We start from the raw sequence: 18,965 nt of genomic DNA, 5'->3' as shown, positions 1-18,965 counted from the left end.
CTGCTTCATTCCCATTTATTAGCCACATTCGTGTTGTTTCAATTACAACTTTTAGCAATACGTCATGCATGTTTTAGTCCTGAGAATCATGTTTATTCCCAACCGTTTGGGAGTGTTGGAAACATCAAACTACAAAAACAATTTAAACTAATAATCCAATTAGGATAGTTTATTGATGTCATAAAGCATAACTACTAGACGTATAAACTGTAAAACAAGTTGTTTTTCTTGTGTCGAAATTTCAATAACAGCTCAGCAGACTCTCTCACAATTCGACTTGAAAGGGAGGCGTGTGTTAAGTGTGCCGGTCTGAAATAATCCCTCTCCGCCACCCCGGTCTGGACTATTAATTGAGATTGACCACAAAACCACAAGTGTTTGTGTGATGTCAGGTCCAAGAGGCGCTGGAAAAAAGCGGCACACTGACCACAGATTACACAGCGCCTAAGAGCGACGAGGGGAAAAAATAATACCGATCAATGAGTGTGACTGCATGACTGTGTGTGTGGCTGAGCAATGTGGCATCAATTAGCGTGAAAAACTTAATGTTCCAGAAGGCGATGAACGAGAAAGGGCCACGTCTGTCAAAGTGGCACGGCTCTGGAAAGTGCTTTGCGCTTCACTTTCGTGTGAGAGGGCAGGTTTATATCGCTGTGAGGTCCTGTCAAAGAGCTAACGGACAGACCGCGAAACATGCGTTTCAGATGCATGTGGCGAGGTGTGCCATTGAGATGGAGCTTGCAAATTTACTTTGTAGACTCAAGTTTTTGGCTATAAGTTGGCAGATTTATAAGTTTGCTGATTTGATGCAAGTAAAATTAGCTTCTAGTTAATCTGATAATACTCAGAGATTTTTTTGTGTGATGCAACTTTTTGGTTGTAAAAGTTCTCAACTGGTTTTAGTTCAGGACCCTGATTTTGCAGTGGACATTAACCCCTGGTTTCACAGACAAGGCTTAAGCCTAGTCCTAGACTAAAATGCATGTTTGAGCTGTTTTAACTGAAATATCTTAAAATATGTCAGTGCTATAGTTTTGTCTCAAGATGCGCACCAGTCATGTTTTTTTCGAAGGCATGTTTATAAAAGCTACTTAAATGTCCTAATTGATCTAAGGTCTAATCCTGGCTTAATTTAAGACCTGTCTGTGAAACCAGGCCTAAGTATGGAAGCTTGCTTCTGCCACTGAATAATAAAAAAAAAAAGTTAACCGACTTTTTATCTCGCAATTGCGGGTTTACATCACACTAATGATTTTTTTTTCTCAGAATTGCGTGATATAAACTCACAATTGCGAGTTATAAAGTCAGAATTGTGAGATATAAATTCGCAATTGTGAGTTATAAAATCAGAATTGGGAGATATAAATATGCTATTGGGTATTATAAACAGGGGTGCACATAACTTTTTTGGTCTGGTTCTCAAGGGAGTACCTGGAGATTTTTCTTGGTACTCACACTTTACACGACACATCCTAAAAGCTGTCCTAATCACTTTCCTCCTGACTGCTCTCCTCACTATCTTCTTTTCTCTCGAACATGGTAGATGATGATAATGATTTTTTTTTTTTTTTTTGTACTAACATTAAAAAAAAAAGCAAAGGCTGCTGTCACTTTAAGAAGGAAAGCACGGACCGAATAACTGACACACATCCGGTTTCTTTCTCAACACTTCACTTGTGACATAACCGAGAGAATACTTGCCGAGACAGGTATTTTGACATAATTTTGTGTGTATGTTTCCTTTCAAGCGCAAGTAAACGCGAAAGCGGAATTAATTCGGTGTTCGTGCGCTGTCTGACTCTCATCATCGCGTTTCGGGGGGCTGTGCGCACAGATTACAGTTCACGAGTCCTGATTTTCGCCTCTTCTTCCGCTTTTAAAGTCGTTTGAATGTGTTAATTGGCGAGACAAAACACGTCCAAATTACAAACTTTCACTCTATGATGGTTAAATATAGCAGTTAATCCGCGAATCACATGCGTGCCGAACCGTTGGACCTTATCCGTATGGATCACGGATTAACTGCGATCCGTTGCACACCTAATAATTAAAGAACACACATATTATCATGATTGCTATCTTATCAGAGATGGAGAAAAATCCTAATCCAGTAAGTAAACGTATCCCTGTGAACCGGTACTCAAAAGCGCTTCCCTCCATGTTTTCTGGTACGCATAGTTTATTTTTACCGCGCATGCGTACCTGCGTACCTCTAATGTGCACCCCTGATTATAAAGTAAGAATTGCATGATATAAAGTCAATTGCGTAATATCAACTCACAATTGCGAGTTATAAAGTCAGAATTGTGAGATATAAATTCGCAATTGTGAGTTATAAAGTCAGAATTGGGAGATATAAATATGCTATTGGGTGTTATAAAGTAAGAATTGCATGATATAAAGTCAATTGCGTAATATCAACTCGCAATTGCAAGTTATGAAGTCAGAATTGTGAGATATAAATTCGCAATTGTGAGTTATAAAGTCAGAATTGGGAGATATAAATATGCTATTGGGTGTTATAAAGTAAGAATTGCATGATATAAAGTCAATTGCGTAATATCAACTCGCAATTGTGAGTTATAAAGTCAGAATTGGGAGATATAAATATGCTATTGGGTGTTATAAAGTAAGAATTGCATGATATAAAGTCAATTGCGTAATATCAACTCGCAATTGTGAGTTATAAAGTCAGAATTGGGAGGTATATACTCGCAATTCTGAGAAAAAAAGTAATTTTTCCCTCAGAATTGGACTATATAACTCACAATTGTGAGTTTATATCTCAGTATAAAACAAGTCAGAATACATGTCAGAATTCTGAGATATAAACTCGCAATTGTGAGAAAAAAGTTATAATTACAAGAAAAAAATCAGAATTGCAAGATGAAAAGTCGCAATTGTGAGATAAAAAGTCACAATTATCTTTTAAATTGTTTTATTCAGTGGCGGAAACAAGCTTCCACGTTGAACCGACAGCAAAGTTGTTGAAGTGAACAAATAAATGCCCTTGAAATGAAATGTTTGCAAATTAACATGACAGGCAGAAAAGGAATTTGAATTTTAATGTTTTCATGCTCTTCGCATCCAGTTATTCACTACACGAAACAAATAATGGTAATTATTTCTCCTTGTAACCAAACCTGCATTTAATGTGGTTTGAGTCGTGTTTTCTTCTTCTTAGTGTTGTTTTTCTTATACTTTACCAGAATGAAGGCCTGTCTGTGTTGCATCTAGTATTGTAATATTTTTCACCAAATATTTTGCCTCAAAATTCTTTTTGAGTTAGATTGCACGGCCTTTGGCGTATATAAAAATGTGAATCGTTTTCTCATCCCATTTAATGGCCAGGCCTATTCATTTTGCTATCCAAAATATGCATCATTATATGGTCAGTTGCATTTTATTATTTCCATTTAACATTATTTTTCCCTGCTGTCGACGACCCTATCAGAACCGACCACTGATTCATTTTTGGATTGAGAGTCGCTATATTAGAGCACTGGGTGTGATATAAGCCACACTGCTTATTTATTCTTATTTTCCCCTAATTTGTTATAATATTTCCCAGCCAGCAGCATCAGCCAAACATTTATTAGTTGAAGTAGTCTATTTCGCAATCTAAAGAAACTCATACTATTGCCCTTGTCATACCGGAGTCCCCTCTTTGTCGTTAGAAGCCCGGCATATTTTCCAAAGGAGTCATCCTGTGGTGTCAAGGCTCATTCCCATAAGCTGGATCTCTCGTGGCATTTGCTAGAAAGAGCTCAGATTGCAGGGTTTTTTCGTCTACCCTGCTGCATTTTTGTTCAGCCTTTTTCCTTCCAATTTGAAATAAGCTCCTTGTAAATACAATTGCTATAGTACGTCTCAAGGATGGAAAATATGAAAGCGGTAGTTGTGAAGATTCACTGCATGGAAGTTGCTCTGCTCTGATTGAAAACACATTTTACCTCTCATTTCGCTTTTGCACACTAAATAGGAGCAATATGTACAATTCAGCTCTGACGTGCTGTGATTGGTGAACAGAGGAAGATGACACAAAATAAATTATGATATTAGTCACGGTCATGCCCCTTCAGACTTCACAGCAAGTTTTCTGTGGCCTCCTTTTGAAGCTTTTGTGTGATGCGCTTTAATGGTTTGAAAAGCTTTGTGATGTTTGTGGGGAAAGTGCTTGCGACGTTTGTGTGGGGGAAATACCACGTTTCTCACAGTGAAAGCTGCGATTTGCATTTTTATCGAATCAACATTTAAAGAGCACCCTTTCGTTTTCAAGCTAACCTTATTTTCAGCAATGCCAATGAAATAAGAGCACACTTAACCTCTCTTTGTTTTTTTCTTTGTGTTTTTGAAGCAATTGGACGAGATGTGGCGAGACGTCCGCTGGATCACCAATGCCCTGCAGTACGCCCGCTATAAACAGCCTCTCGGTTGGGTGCCTATCACCTGGCTTGTAGATGTCAGCGTGGAGCCTCCTGTCCAGAAGAATGACTCCACGTCCTCTAACACAGACTACGTGCCCACTCCCTCGCCCTCTCCAGAAATGAGGAGACGAAAGCCCACAATTGGTAAATGCTATTTTTCAATAGCTGCCATTCATCCAGGTATAAAAATATGTGTCGTGCTTGACTGCATGTTTTTGTTGCATTTATTTTATGTATTGTATTTGCAATGATATTTGCGCGTTTAAGTAGTGAGAACATAGCATTTTTTGACAGCCTTTAGAACACGAAAGAACGTTTTTCCAGGAAATAAATCAAAAGTGGCATCAAAAATTTGATAAAAGACACCAATTTTCAAGAAAATAGATGAAATTGCAGCACTCAGCAGAGGCACTTAAGTAACTGGCACCCTGTGATTGTTGGAAATTATGGGTCCTTTAGATTTCAGTCTGTAAAAGAACAAACTAAGGATTGGCAAATTATTTTTATTCATAGACCTCGGTCATCATTTAAGAGCAAATATTGATGATTTAATGATTCTGAGTTTTGCCTGTGTCGCAGTGTGTGATTAAATCAAAATCTTGCAATAGTGATAAAATACGCCTTAAATTTATTTTGAATGTATTAAGAAATGTGTACAATTAACAACAGATGTTAAGTCAGTTAAAATATTATTACTTATGTGGTCAAATGTGCACAATAAAGATGCATATTGCCAGTCTGCTGGGTGTTTTTACTTTTATTTTCTAACTTTTATATGCCACATTTTTCAGGATTTATAATTATTGCATTATGTGTATGGGATGTAAACTCAACAACCCACAACATTAAATTAGATTAGATTTTTCAGAAAGAATATGTGTATTTCTTTACTTTAAAGGGTTAGTTCACCCAAAACTTACTCATTCTCATGTCGTTCCAAACCCGTAAGACCTTCATTATCGGAACAAATTAGGATTTTTTTGATAAAATCACATGGCTCAGTGAGGCCTGCATTGCCAGCAATAACACTCCCCTTTTCAATGCCCAGAAAGCTACTAAAAACATATTTAAAACATGTATATGTTTTAACAATATCTAGTGATGGGCGATTTCAAAACACTGCTTCATGAAGCTTCAAAGCTTTATGAATCATTTGTTTCGAATCAGTGGTTCAGAGTGTGTATCAAACTGCCAAAGTCACGTGAAATATTGAAGTTTCAAAACACTTATGACATGACAAAGCCTCGTTTACTGAAATCATGTGATTTTGGCGCTCCAAACCACTGATTAGAAACAAAAGATTCGTAAAGCTTTGAAGCTTCATGAAGCAGTGTTTTGAAAGCGCCCATCACTAGATATTGTGGAATAAATGTCAATTATCTTGCTGGCAATGCAGGCCTCACTGAGCCATCGGATTCATTGAAAAATATCTTAATTTGTTTTCCAAATTTTCAGCACTGATAATAATGAATGTTTTAAAGGATCATGTGACTGAAGACTGGAGTAATGGCTGCTGAAAATGTAGCTTTGCCATCACAGGAATAAATTGCATTTTAAAATATATTAAATTAGAAAAAAGGTATTTCAAATTGAAATAATGTTTTACAATATTGCTATTTTTACTGTATTTTTGATCAAATAAGAAACTTCTTTCAAAAACATTACAAAATCTCACTGCCCCTCCCCCCCAAAAAAGGTTCATCCAATCAAATTTTTGATAGGATTTTAGACAGAAGTATCCTTTCAAAATGTTTATTTTATTATTAAAATCAATTTTTGCTTTTCTGATTCCACATACGCTGGACTTAACATTTCCATACTTATTATCAACCCACATTTGTTGCAGAGTCCCAACCGGGTTCAGATGAAGAGGGCTGCTCGGAGGTCTTCCTCCCCACAGACAGTGACTATGACTCCAGTGACGCTCTGAGCCCTCGTGACCTGGACTTAGTTTACTCCTCAGCCCAAGATCTCTCCCATCAGGCCGTGCACGTCCTCAGCGGTAGCGCACCCGACGTCCTTCAGATGCACGATCTCAAGTACAGCGCTTGCTCAAAGTCCATCCTGGAGACCGAATCATGCACTAAGGACATGGAAGACCTGTCGCTGTCGTCTTATTCTGTGAAAGCCACAGACAAGCCATCCCGCTGCAAGTTCCTGGCCGATCCACCAACAAAACGTAAGATGCTGTCAAAAAGCCATCCCCAAAGGAGTTATTTTGGCGGGCCGCACCGCTGGCTGCGCGTACAGAGCGAGAGTCACACTCCCTCGCTATCCGAAGGCATCTACACCAGACAAAGCGATATGGACCTGCCGCTGGAGACGCCGCTCTCTCCCACTAACTCCTACAGTTTGGATGAGTACAGGGCAACCTACAGAGAATCTAAGCCTAACGTTCGTAGGATCTTTGTAGAGTCGTGCAGCAAGACGTCACCCTGCAGAGATGCCCCACACTGGGAGGAGAAGGAGAAGGGATCGAGAGGAGAGGCCGCCGGAGAGACCGGATCGGGATACGGCACTACAGCGGAAGCTCAGGATGTAGATTCGGATGAGCTAACGAATGAACAAGTGTCAGAGATTCTCAGCAGCACTCTTTAGGATGATATAAGCATTCCATCACGTAGACGTGTGGTCTTCTCGACACTTGAGTCGCCTCAGAGCTCCAAAACTACCCTTTTCCTCTCCAACCGCACCATTTACAACAGCTCACAGTTGTAATGAGTGAACACTTAGCCTAATCAATTCTTGCATCCTCTCTGCAGAGGATGAAGTTGCTGGTCAACTCTGCGGGACTCATAAATGATGGCTCTGACTGTTAAAATGTCGATTATCAATGCAACGTGAAACAAAGCACTGCTTTTCCTCAGAACTTGAAATTGCCTCAGCCAATATAGCCCAACAGTTAGCGCCCACTTTTTCAGCATCATTTGTACTGAGTGTATTTTTCCCATTAATTTTCACCATAGGGGTTTCAAAAGCTTCTTCAGACTGAAAGACTTCAAAGTCATGAATAAAACCGACCAGTGTTTTTAAAATTACAGATTTCTTTATTAGAAGCTACAAGAGTGCGTATTTAAGATCTTTTATGATTGAAGTACAAAATATTTAACGAAAGTGTGTGATGTTATTATGATATAATAATTTTCCTAAGTTTAAGATATTTTTTAAAAATAAATTAATACTTTTATTCAGCAAAGATGCATTAAATTGATCAAAAGTGACAGTAAAGCTATTTTAATTTTACAAAAGATGTTTTATTTCAAATAAATGCTGTTCTTGAAAGGGTTAGTTCACCCAAAAATGAAAATGATGTCATTAATGACTCACCCTCATGTCGTTCCAAACCCGTAAGACCTCCGTTCATCTTCGGAACACAGTTTAGGATATTTTAGATTTAGTCCGAGAGCTTTCTGTCCCTCCATTGAAAATGTATGTACGGTATACTGTCCATGTCCAGAAAGGTAATAAAAACATCATCAAAGTAGTCCATGTGACATCAGTGGGTTAGTTAGAAGTTTTTGAAGCATCTAAAATACATTTTGGTCCAAAAATAACAAAAACTACAACTTTATTCAGCATTGTATTCTTTTCCGGGTCTGTTGTATATCCGCTTTCACTCCACAGTGACGCTGCTGCTTCTTCTTTCCTGTTTTATGGCGGTTGGCATCCAGCTTATTGGTGCATTACCGCCCCCTTCTGCTCCGGACAATGACGCTGATTACGTGTTATCCGGTGCGCCCGAGCTTCGTTTACAGTCTGAGGGAGACGCACGCTGTATTCAAGCTATTCTACATTGTTTGTATTTTGGTATTGCTATATTTTTTAAAATGGTGCGTAAGTGTGCATGTCATGGATGTCCTAATCGCGTCACTGTCCGGAGCAGAAGGGGGCGGTAATGCACCAATAAGCTGGATGCCAACCGCCGTAAAACAGGAAAGAAGAAGCAGCAGCGTCACTGTGGAGTGAAAGCGGATATACAACAGACCCGGAAGAGAATACAATGCTGAATAAAGTCGGAGTTTTTGTTATTTTTGGACCAAAATATATTTTAGATGCTTCAAAAACGTCTATCTAACCCACTGATGTCACATGGACTACTTTGATGATGTTTTTATTACCTTTCTGGACATGGACAGTATACCGTACATACATTTTCAATGGAGGGACAGAAAGCTCTCGGACTAAATCTAAACTATTTTAAACTGTGTTCCGAAGATGAACGGAGGTCTTACGGGTTTGGAACGACATGAGGGTGAGTCATTAATGACATCATTTTCATTTTTGGGTGAACTAACCCTTTAAGGCCCCGTTTCCACTAGTACATTTTTCGTTTTAAAAAGCATAAGTTTTGCTACGGTTACACCTGTCGGCTACAGCATAAGATTTGTTACGCTTACACTACGCCAGTGTTTTTGAACCATGAAAATGGAAACTTTCGAAAACGCTGCAGAGCCCGTTTTAGTTTGAAAATGCCGGGGTTGCATTTCAGGCCCCGTTTACACTAGTGCATTTTCATTTTAAAACGCATACGTTTTGCTACAATTACGCCTATTGATTACTCTATGCCAGTGTTTTCGAACCTCAAAAAGAGACTTTTTGAAAACGCTGCAGAGCCCATTTTAGTTTGAAAACGCCAGGGTTGCGTTTCATTATAAACGGACCAAAACGGAGACTTTTGAAAACGATGACATGGCTGACCACGCTCACTCTACGTATCCTTGACGACCGTGTAAACAATAACATGAAGACTCAACTGCAATCTTTACTGGATTTATTGTCATTTTTAGCTGCCATTGTGCAGTTCAACTCTTTTTAATACTGCAGCTACCTACGTGCGCAAGAGACAACTGTTTACACTTGTATGCACATGCCCAGTGTGCATGAATGGTCATGTGACATATGTTTTTGGTCGTGTAGTATAGATGGAGATTGTTTCTGAAACGCTGTAGAAACACCGCTGTAGGCGAAGATCGTTTTTGTTTTAAAACGCACTAGTGTAAATGGGGTCTAAATACCTATTCATTAAAGAATCCAGAAAAAAATTATCAATAGATTTTCAACATACTGTAGATCATAATAAATTTTTCTTGAGCACCAAATCAGCATATTAGAATGACTTCTGAAGGTCATGTGATGCTGAGAATTCAGGAATAATTACATATTAAAAAAAATATATATTTTAAATTAAAATAATATTTTACACTATTATTGTTTTTAACTGTATTTTGTAAATGCAGCATGAGAGACTTCTTTCAAAAACGTTTAAAAATCTTACCAACCCCCCTATATTACTATTCAAGTTCTCTGTGGAGAAAATGAATGGGATTTTTACTCCTGCAAACATGCTGTTTTGCTCTATTGTGGTGTATTTAGGTTAAGAGTGGAGTTAGGTGATTTGACGGCCGGTTAAAATTCAGTTGTGTTTACTTGCAATGAAAGATCGATGTATCCGCTAATTTCACTGCCCATTTAGAATGGTTTGCTCCTACTATTGATGTATGAAGTGACATAATCCCCTTCACATTACATCTGTTTCAAATCGATAGTGTTTCAGTGTTGAGAAACACTGGATGAATGAAAAATGATCCCATCACTATAGACTCTGTTACCAAACACGAGAGCCCTTTTCAAATTAAAAAGCTATTATGTAGTTCCAGGGAAAGAGTGCGTGACATTTGTTCCACAGAATGTGTTTCATTGAAAAATACCTTGAGTTGTGCGATGTTTACCATACGATGGTGGTTTGTGGTGTGTGATCGTTCACATTTGAAGATTCACGTAATTTGTTTGTTTCTGTTCCTATTTATGCGGGTTAATCCACTGTTTTGAAAGGAAATGAAAACCACTTATGTTTTACAGGTTGAAGGAATGAGAAAAACTGCACTTTTAATATATACAGTATATTTGCATCCCACGACTTTTAGTGTAATAAGAGTTTTGATATCTGGACTTTTTTTGAATCGGACCACTTTTGACCTTTTGCGGAGGAAGGTGCAAACTTATTTTTGCTTGTACTGCAAAATTGTGCCACTTTATATGAACACACGATCATGAATATTTGGATGATTTGTAAGTGCATAATTTCTAATTTCATTCGTTTTGTCAATAAAGCCATAGATATTTGAAATGAAATGCAAGTTATGGTCCAAGGACATAACCAAAAAGGTAGTTTGTTTAGTAAAGCATCGTTAATTCTGTAAAACTATACCACATTCGTTTTGCAATGATTATTACTTAACAGATTTATTGTGAATATAGTATATATTTATTAATAAATCCATATGTATGCCCTAATAAGTGAAACAATTTCCCAGATGAAAAAGGGCAGCTTTTGCAAGCAGCATCGTAAATGTATCTGTTGCAATGTTTCAAAACTTTGTTAATGTTTGTAGTGTTTGTTTTTGGGTTTTTTTACAAAAAGAAAGAAAAAAAATGGTATTTGCACAAACCGTTTGTCGATTTCCAAAAATATATTGAAACTGGACTTTCTCCTGAAGGATTGTAAAAATGTTTCATCTTCCTGGTTAATGTACAGTGATGTCGGCTGGTGCTCAAGATCTTGTGGGTAAAATGCACTGCTCTGACACACCGGTGTGTTCGGGCCTTGTTCTTTCAGTATGCATTCAACACAACCCCACAGCGACGAGGCATTATATACCACGTCCCACCTTACGTATTCCAGTTAAATCATTAAACTGTTTGCAACTGCCATTCCAGGTGGGGTATTATTGTTAAATTATATAGTATATTTGTCTTGATACCTTTATACTGTGCACAATGCAAGCCAAAACAATTAAAGCATCATATCTGTATATTTTTGCATTATGCATTTATTGATCCAAATAATATATTTCAGTATTGTATTTTTGTTGTGTTGGTCCATGTCATAAAAGTTTCTGTTGTAACTTGTTTGCTTTTTGTGATGCATCTTGAATATGACTCTGTGACAGATGTATTTAAGTCATAAAAAATAAACATTTCAGTGTAAATATTTTATGTTTTTTATGCTGTGTTTTGTTTTTTCCCATTAATTAATGTTAACGTGTTAATTCAAAATAACAAACAATGAGCCTTACATTTGTTACAGTATGGATTAATCTTTGTTAATGCTGTTGGGGAAAGTTACTTTTAAAAGTAATGCATTACAGTATTGCGTTACTCCCTAAAAAGTAACGAATTGAGTTACTTAGTTACTTTTTATGAAAAGTAATGTGTTAGATTACTTTTGCGTTACTTTTTCTCACCTGGTCTGGGCTTGCTTGTTTGTTTTTAAATAACAACAAAAATGTTACAGGTTTAGTTCACCCAAAAATGAAAATTCTGTCGTTTATTACTCACCCTCATGCCGTTCCACATCTGTAAGACCTTCTTTCATCTTCGTAACGCAAATGAATATATTTTTGTTAAAATCCGATGGCTCCGTGAGGCCTCCATAGGGAGCAATGACATTTCCTCTCTCAAGATCCTTTAATGTACTAAAAACATATTTAAATCGGTTCATGTGAGTACAGTGGTTCAATATTAATATTATAAAGTGACGAGAATATTTTTGGTGTGCCAAAAAAACAAAATAATGACTTATTTAGTGATGGCTGATTTCAAAACACTGCTTCATGAAGCTTCGGAGCGTTATGAATCAGCGTGTCGAATCAGCGGTTCGGAGCGCCAAAGTCACGTGATTTCAGCAGTTTGGCGGTTTGACACGCGATCCGAATCATGATTCGACACGCTGATTCATAACGCTCCGAAGCTTCCTGAAGCAGTGTTTTGAAATCGGCCATCACTAAATAAGTCGTTATTTTGTTTTTTTGTCGCACCAAAAATATTCTTGTCGCTTTATAATATTAATATTGAACCACTGTACTTGCATGAACTGTGTGTGTGTAATATTCTGTCAATATATAATTGAGAAATGTCTTACAGAGGTTGAATACAGATTTAAAAATACCAAAAATATATATATTATATATAATTTTCATTATTTTTTGTTATAGATGTATTTAAGATTTTTTTATGAATGTATATCAAGCTTGGTTTAAAGTGTTAACAATTTCAACAAACAGGCCAATAGACAGAGACTCTGTCTGAGTGAGTATGTTTGTATTTAAAGCTGACCTGACCGCATGTTAGCTACAGTGAAACCGTAACTTTCAAATCGACCGTTCAAATTGCTCTCTTGTTAGATCATCAAAGGTCTTCACCAGGAACTAAACAAAAACAAATGACATTTTTATCTAGCAGGGTCATGAAAGAATCAGGAATATTTTGACCTCGAGCTGGGAGGCCTTCTGATCCGTCATTAAGATTAAATGAACTTCAGAGTCGGACCATACATTGATGGTCATGGAGGCGCGACTGGCCTTTGCCCAGATATTCCACGAAAATCAAAGGACAAATATTCCTCCAGATGATTCGAAACACGTGGATATCGCCGTCAGTTAGCGGAAAGAAAGGAGAATGTGTGTGTGTATGTTGGAATAGTGAGAATAGTGCTATCAAGGAGATGATCTGATGATTAAGTCCGGAATGACGCAGTGTTCTCAGTTCACAGCTAAAATTGACAGCCTGTTTGAATACGGCCTCTAATCCACTGTGCTATTTGTCCCAACACACACTTCCATGGCAACCACTGGAACACAGTTAAACAGTCATTGGTACAAATTACAAGACAGAATGAAGGAATCCACGAAAGTATAACAGCATACATCAACTGAGCTGCAGTTCACAGGTTAAGACACTTATTATGAGTGACATTTAATACTAAACAGTATGGCGTCTGTTCATCACAAATGCATTAATCAGTTTTATGTTCATATAGAGGACTCTGGAAAACAGCATAGCTCTTTATTTGGCTCTGAGAAATGCCTTTGTTCAGCAAGAGACTGCGCCGGTCCTGCGTTCTGTAATTCTAGCCGGAGGATAGGCCATTTTCAAGGGCCATGGATTCCTTCGTCACTACAGTCGGTTGGCAAGCTTATCTCAAAAACATAATTTCAGCCCACTTCCTTTCTTTTAAATAAGAACTCGCATTCTACTGGCGCCGGACACTCGCTGACACAGGAGCAATCCAGAAAATTGCTCTAAGGTCAATTTAAATGTTAAAGAGGAGCACAGGAATATCATAGGAGATGTGGAACTCTTCTGGGATATCTGAATGCAACCTTGTCATTCGAAAGAGAAGCCAAAAAAAGCCAGCGGACAGTGGCATCCATTGATTTTATTTTAGAAAGCATCTCAGAATAGCTGATAGGCTACCGACTGACAATGAATTAAACAGAAGAGCAATACATGCTGTAGGCCTATACATTCACTTTTTATAAACGAGGAATTCAATAAATCTTCTTTCAGTAAACTTTTTTTTTTTTTGTCTGCATCAATTACAAAAATTACTTGAATGGCATGAAATAGTTTTTCATTCTAAATTAAAAGTGATTTTGACATGTTTTGGTGGGCCTTTCAAAAATGCCAAAGTGTTGTAACTGTGTGGAAAAGTCTAATTAAAAGGCTAAAATTCTTGGGGGGGGGAAACCCTGAGAGAAATGCAAAGTTCTGTCAAAAAAATCTAGATGGGGCAGGTTGATAGGTCCTTAACTCAATCTGCTTGCAATCACATCATTCTCTAGGGCACAGCTGATTGGTTCCTGCTGTATCAGCCAATGAGCTTGCTGCTCATCCTTTAAATATTTGGTCGGCATTTGCCGTAGCAGTTTGCAGCGTGCTTTCAGAAACCCTCCACCTTCCCCAGCTCCACCTGTATAGATCTGCTACGGGTGATTCATCTATGCTATTTTGTACAGCAGCAGCATGTCTTACTTGCTCACAGCAGTGTATGTCGTGTATGTATTGTATACAGCAGCAGACAAACTTTATAAAAAGGCACTTTTTTTCCACATTTCAATTTTTTTAATGCATTTTACTTGGTGGTTACTTGAAGTTTTTGGTCCCACTTCATATTAGGTGGCATTAACTACCATGTACTTACATCAAACAATAACTACAATGTACTTATTGTGTTCATATTGTATTGCAAAAACACTTTTGCTGCAATTGAGGTGGGATACGGGTAAGGTTAGGGACAGATTTGGTTGTATGGGTAAGTTTAAGGATGGTTTAAGGTGTAAGGGATGGGCCAACAGTGTAATTATAAATGTAATTACAAAAATTATTACAGATGTGATTTCATGCAGGTATTTTTTTTAAATACAAGTACAATGAAAAATCATGTATGTACGATAAGTGCATTGTTTCAAATGATTAATTTAAATGTAAATACATAGTAGTTAAAGGGTTAGTTCACCCAAAAATTTAAATTCTGTCATTAATCACTCACCCTCATGTCGTTTTACACCCGTAAGACATTCGTTAATCTTCAGAACACAAATTAAGATATTTTTGATAAAATCTATTGGTTCAGTGAGGCCTCTATTGCCAGCAAGAGAATTAACACTTTCAGATCCCAGAGAGCTTCTAAAAACATATTTAAAACAGTTCATGTGAGTACAGTGGTTCAACCTTAATATTATAAAGTGACGAGAATACTTTTTGTGTGCCAAAAAACGAAATAATGACTTTTCAACAATATCTCGTGATGGCCGATTTTAAAACACTGCTTCGAAGCTTTACGAATCTTTTGTTTCGAATCAGTGGTTCGGATCGTGTATCAAATTGATACACTATTGAAATTTCGAAACATTTATAACGTAACGAAGCCTCGTTTACTGAAATCACGTGACATTATCGCTCCGTACCACTGATTCAGAGCAATCAGATTTCATCAAAAAAATATCTTAATTTGTGTTCCGAAGATGAACGAAGGTCGGGTGTAGAACGACATTAGGGTGAGTAATAAATGACATAATTTTCATTTTTTGGTGAACTAACGCTTTAAGGAAACCTAAGTGGGAGCAAGTTTTTAAATCGAATTAATTTTAGAAAATGTTATAATAGTTTTTCAAAAATGTATAAAAGCAACTACAAAGATAACATTTAAATCGACGTGTGTTTTAAACTAAATTTAAAGTAAAAAGATCTCTCTTTTTTACTTTACACAAACAAAAAGGTTTATGTAGGCTAAGATATGGTTTTATATAAGTTATACTTACAATATTAGTATAAGTTTTATATAAGAACAATTATATAACTGAAAGAAATGACAACTAATGAATTTCACACAGATCCCAAAGACTCGTTCCGAAGTCCTCGCTGCTGTCATTCATCTTGACATGTCACGCATGTGCGCGCGCACCGGCAGAGGGCGACCAACGTTAGACAGGCCTCCGGACCCCCTTATTATACCCCACCCACCCCCATACCCCACTCCCGGTCCATCCCACCCCCCTCCCCTCCCTAAATAGAAGGAGGTGTCGTGGAGCTCTGGCAACAGACCCACAATTGAGAATGGGTCTTTGGGTTCTATCGCGACCCGCGAGAATAAATCAGACGAGCCAGGTGATTCTCAGTTCGGCGCACATCACCAGAAACCATGCGGATCCTCCTCAGACACCAGGACTCCGGATTCAGACGCGAGGAGCCCGCGAACTCAAAGAGGAGACCGGCTCCGGCTGAAAACGCCTGATGCTGTCATGAACCCTTCTGCTGATGGGAACCTGTGCGTAAAAGCGGAACGAGACGCCCGGCATGACCACAAAGTAGATACTGACACAGCGTTCTTGGATCTCCGATCGCATTTACGCACGAAGCGGCACCGAGGATAGTGCCGTTTGAACTGAATGAACACTTTCTAGGGAGATCGCTCGTGGATAGCCACCGCGCGCGCTGGAGACTGCGCGCTCACGGCTCGCCAAAAACTCAAGCGAACACTCAAGCGCGCGGATTAATCGAGCATCCGACACCCACAGCCGAAAGATGGATAACGTGTCGTATTTTCTGGCTACATACGTGCTCATTTTCTCCCTCGGATTCAGGATAGAAGAAGGGATGTGCCAACATTTCTACCTCCTCCGTCCCATTCCCAGTGACAGTCTGCCTATAGTGGAACTCAAGGAGGACCCGGATCCCATACTGGACCCTAAGGAGCAGGATCTGAACGAGACTGAACTCAAAGCCATACTAGGCAGTAAATTCGATCAGAACTTCATGTCCATCAGCCCGCCAGAGGACAAATACGCAGGACAGGACGACCTGAACGAGTCAGAGCTCATGAAACAGCGTCCCACCGGCACCATGCCCAAAGAAATCAAAGCTATGGAGTTTGAGATCCAGCATGGGAAAAAACACAAGCCCAGTAAGAAACTCAGAAGAAGGCTTCAGCTGTGGCTGTGGACCTATGCCTTCTGTCCGGTGGTGCACACATGGCAGGACCTGGGGAACCGATTCTGGCCCCGCTATGTGAAGGTGGGCAGCTGCTACAATAAAAGGTCTTGTTCGGTTCCAGAAGGGATGGTTTGCAAACCTGCCAAATCCAGCCATTTTACGGTTTTGCGATGGAGGTGCCTGCAGAGGAAGGGTGGGCTCAAATGTGCCTGGATACCAGTTCAGTACCCCATTATATCAGAGTGCAAATGCTCCTGCCCGAACTGAAATAAGCTCCGTGCTCCTTCTCACATGCACTGTCCAGTGTAGGAATGTATATTTGATGTATATGTGCTGCCATTTTAGGTTACACTTTACATTGGTGTTCATGTTACTGTGTAATTTCATACAGAAGTACTGAGTGATGCTGATGAAACTTTAACATGTGATTCTTTTGTGGAGCTGCTTGGTATTATAATCATTATAGTGAATAATTATAGTAATGTATGTCTAACATGGACACTGTAATGTAAAGTGGTGCCTGATTCATTTGTAAAAAAAAAAGAAAAAAGAAAGAAAGAAAAGTAAAAAAGGTCAGTATTTGCCTATAATATCCAGTGTCTACTGTAACTTTGGTTGTAATGTAACTTTATACATATTTATGTCAAAGAACATTTCGCATTCAAAGTGCGTTTATTGAAGGAATTCCAAGCTTTTTCCATTATTCGGAAAAAAAAAAAATACTTTATACACCTCAGACAGGAGAATATAGATTACAGTCTCGGTGTGCTGTAAATATAAGGGGAATGGAAAATAACTGCTCATGTAAATTAAAAGAAACTATTTATTCTTTATGTCCATGTAGTCAAAATGCATTTAAAATAAAACCACTAAAAATGTTCATGAACTGTTTTTTGCTTATTTCACTTACGGTCTGTTTAACATGCACTGCATGCAGTAAAACTCACCAGTTGCTATTTATAAAGCCCTCCACGCTGATGTGACGCTAATTGAAGTGATATTATTTTAATTTGACTTATGAAGTCAAGTCTGGATCGTAATGGACAATTGGTGATTCGTATTCCTCGGAGGGAGTGGATCAGTTACTTTGTTTTTTTTCCTCCGAGACGCCATTCCGTCCTCAGACAGTCTGAAGGGTCTTTGTAAAAGGATTAAAAGTTAAAGACCTTCATTTTCAGATTCTTTCATTTAATCTGTGTGGCGCCTGAAACACATGCTGGATGGATGATCACATGTAAAAACATTCTCTGCTCTGTCTGCTGCCTAAAGTCTATTGGCATGAAAAGTACAACTTGACCTCGCAAAGGAATGAAGATACTGAAGTTCCACACTGTATCGATTAAGTATGACAAACGCCACATAGATGGTTTTGACTTTTTTTGCGCTATATTCACTGTTTCACCATATATAATACAATTTAAACATTACACTGCAGAATTTTGCTTAGAGTAAAACATCATTTTAGGAGAGTCAATAGCAAACACAACGGGGATCAAAGTAATGCATGCATAAGCTACCACGTAACAGTTAATACACAGCTTTAAAACCAAAATGAAAGTTTCTCTCATGCCAAAAGAGAGAATCCTGCTTTTGTTACATAGATTTTGACTTAATCCACCAGTACATTGTCTAGCATCACTTGGTTTTGCACAGCAAGGAGGGTTTATGTGAAGGAACATGACGTCTTTCTCAGCTCAATACACAATAATAAAAGCAGTGCCTGCTCCTCCAGCTTTCCAGTAAGCTCAGTAAGATTATGGACCCGTCATTCCACTCTACTTAACAAGATATGCTGTTCGCAAATGTCTTTCTTTCTTTCTCTTTCTTTCTTTTTTTTCTTTCTTTCTTTCTTTCTTTCTTTCTTTCTTTCTTTCTTTCTTTCTACATGGTGCATATTTTCACACAGTGATAACTGGGCAGCGTCATGCGGGATTTTCAACAGCGGCTTAATGTACCTCAATCTGCAACCTTCAAACCTAAACACTCATAGATGCTCTGAATTATCCAATTTCATCACTCTCAGGACATCACATCCCAGGAGATATGACTGGAAACTTCATCTCGCATAGTAACATGCCACCCAAGTTCTGGAGTCCATCCAGTATCACTAACAATCAGGTGTGAGGAACAGTTGCCCCTTTACACACTGCACCCTTCCCGTGATGAAAGCCAGTCTGGCCACCCAGGCGCTCTCTCTAACCATGACAGAGCGGGAAAAACCACCAGTCATTAAATGTTCAGATTGTTTTTTACACAGACACTCCC

General features: G+C 38.4%; 2 protein-coding genes across 3 annotated transcripts in view; both read left to right on the top strand.

Moving 5' to 3' along the window:
• The window catches only part of ankfn1a (ankyrin repeat and fibronectin type III domain containing 1a), a 91,749-nt gene extending 84,131 nt beyond the window's left edge, over window positions 1-7,618 (top strand). The window contains exons 23-24 of one of the 2 annotated variants that reach the window (XM_067369637.1): window positions 4,358-4,571; window positions 6,274-7,618. In XM_067369637.1, the coding sequence (XP_067225738.1) occupies window positions 4,358-4,571; window positions 6,274-7,025 (966 nt within the window). In that variant the 3' untranslated portion in view covers window positions 7,026-7,618. Of the gene's footprint in view, window positions 1-4,357; window positions 4,608-6,273 lie in introns of both variants that reach the window. The other variant, XM_067369636.1, reaches the window with a different exon arrangement.
• Window positions 7,619-15,881: 8,263 nt separating this feature from the next.
• nog3 (noggin 3) lies at window positions 15,882-16,967 on the top strand. The gene has a single exon (XM_067369843.1). The coding sequence runs from the start codon at window positions 16,293-16,295 to the stop codon at window positions 16,965-16,967; it is 675 nt and encodes a 224-aa protein (XP_067225944.1). The 5' UTR covers window positions 15,882-16,292.
• Window positions 16,968-18,965: the final 1,998 nt, after the last annotated feature.

The sequence above is a fragment of the Chanodichthys erythropterus genome, chromosome 19 (genome assembly GCF_024489055.1).
Source record: "Chanodichthys erythropterus isolate Z2021 chromosome 19, ASM2448905v1, whole genome shotgun sequence".
In the NCBI taxonomy this organism is placed as follows: domain Eukaryota; kingdom Metazoa; phylum Chordata; class Actinopteri; order Cypriniformes; family Xenocyprididae; genus Chanodichthys; species Chanodichthys erythropterus.
Note: the sequence above shows the minus strand (reverse complement) of the source record. Positions and strands in the feature narration are given on the sequence as shown.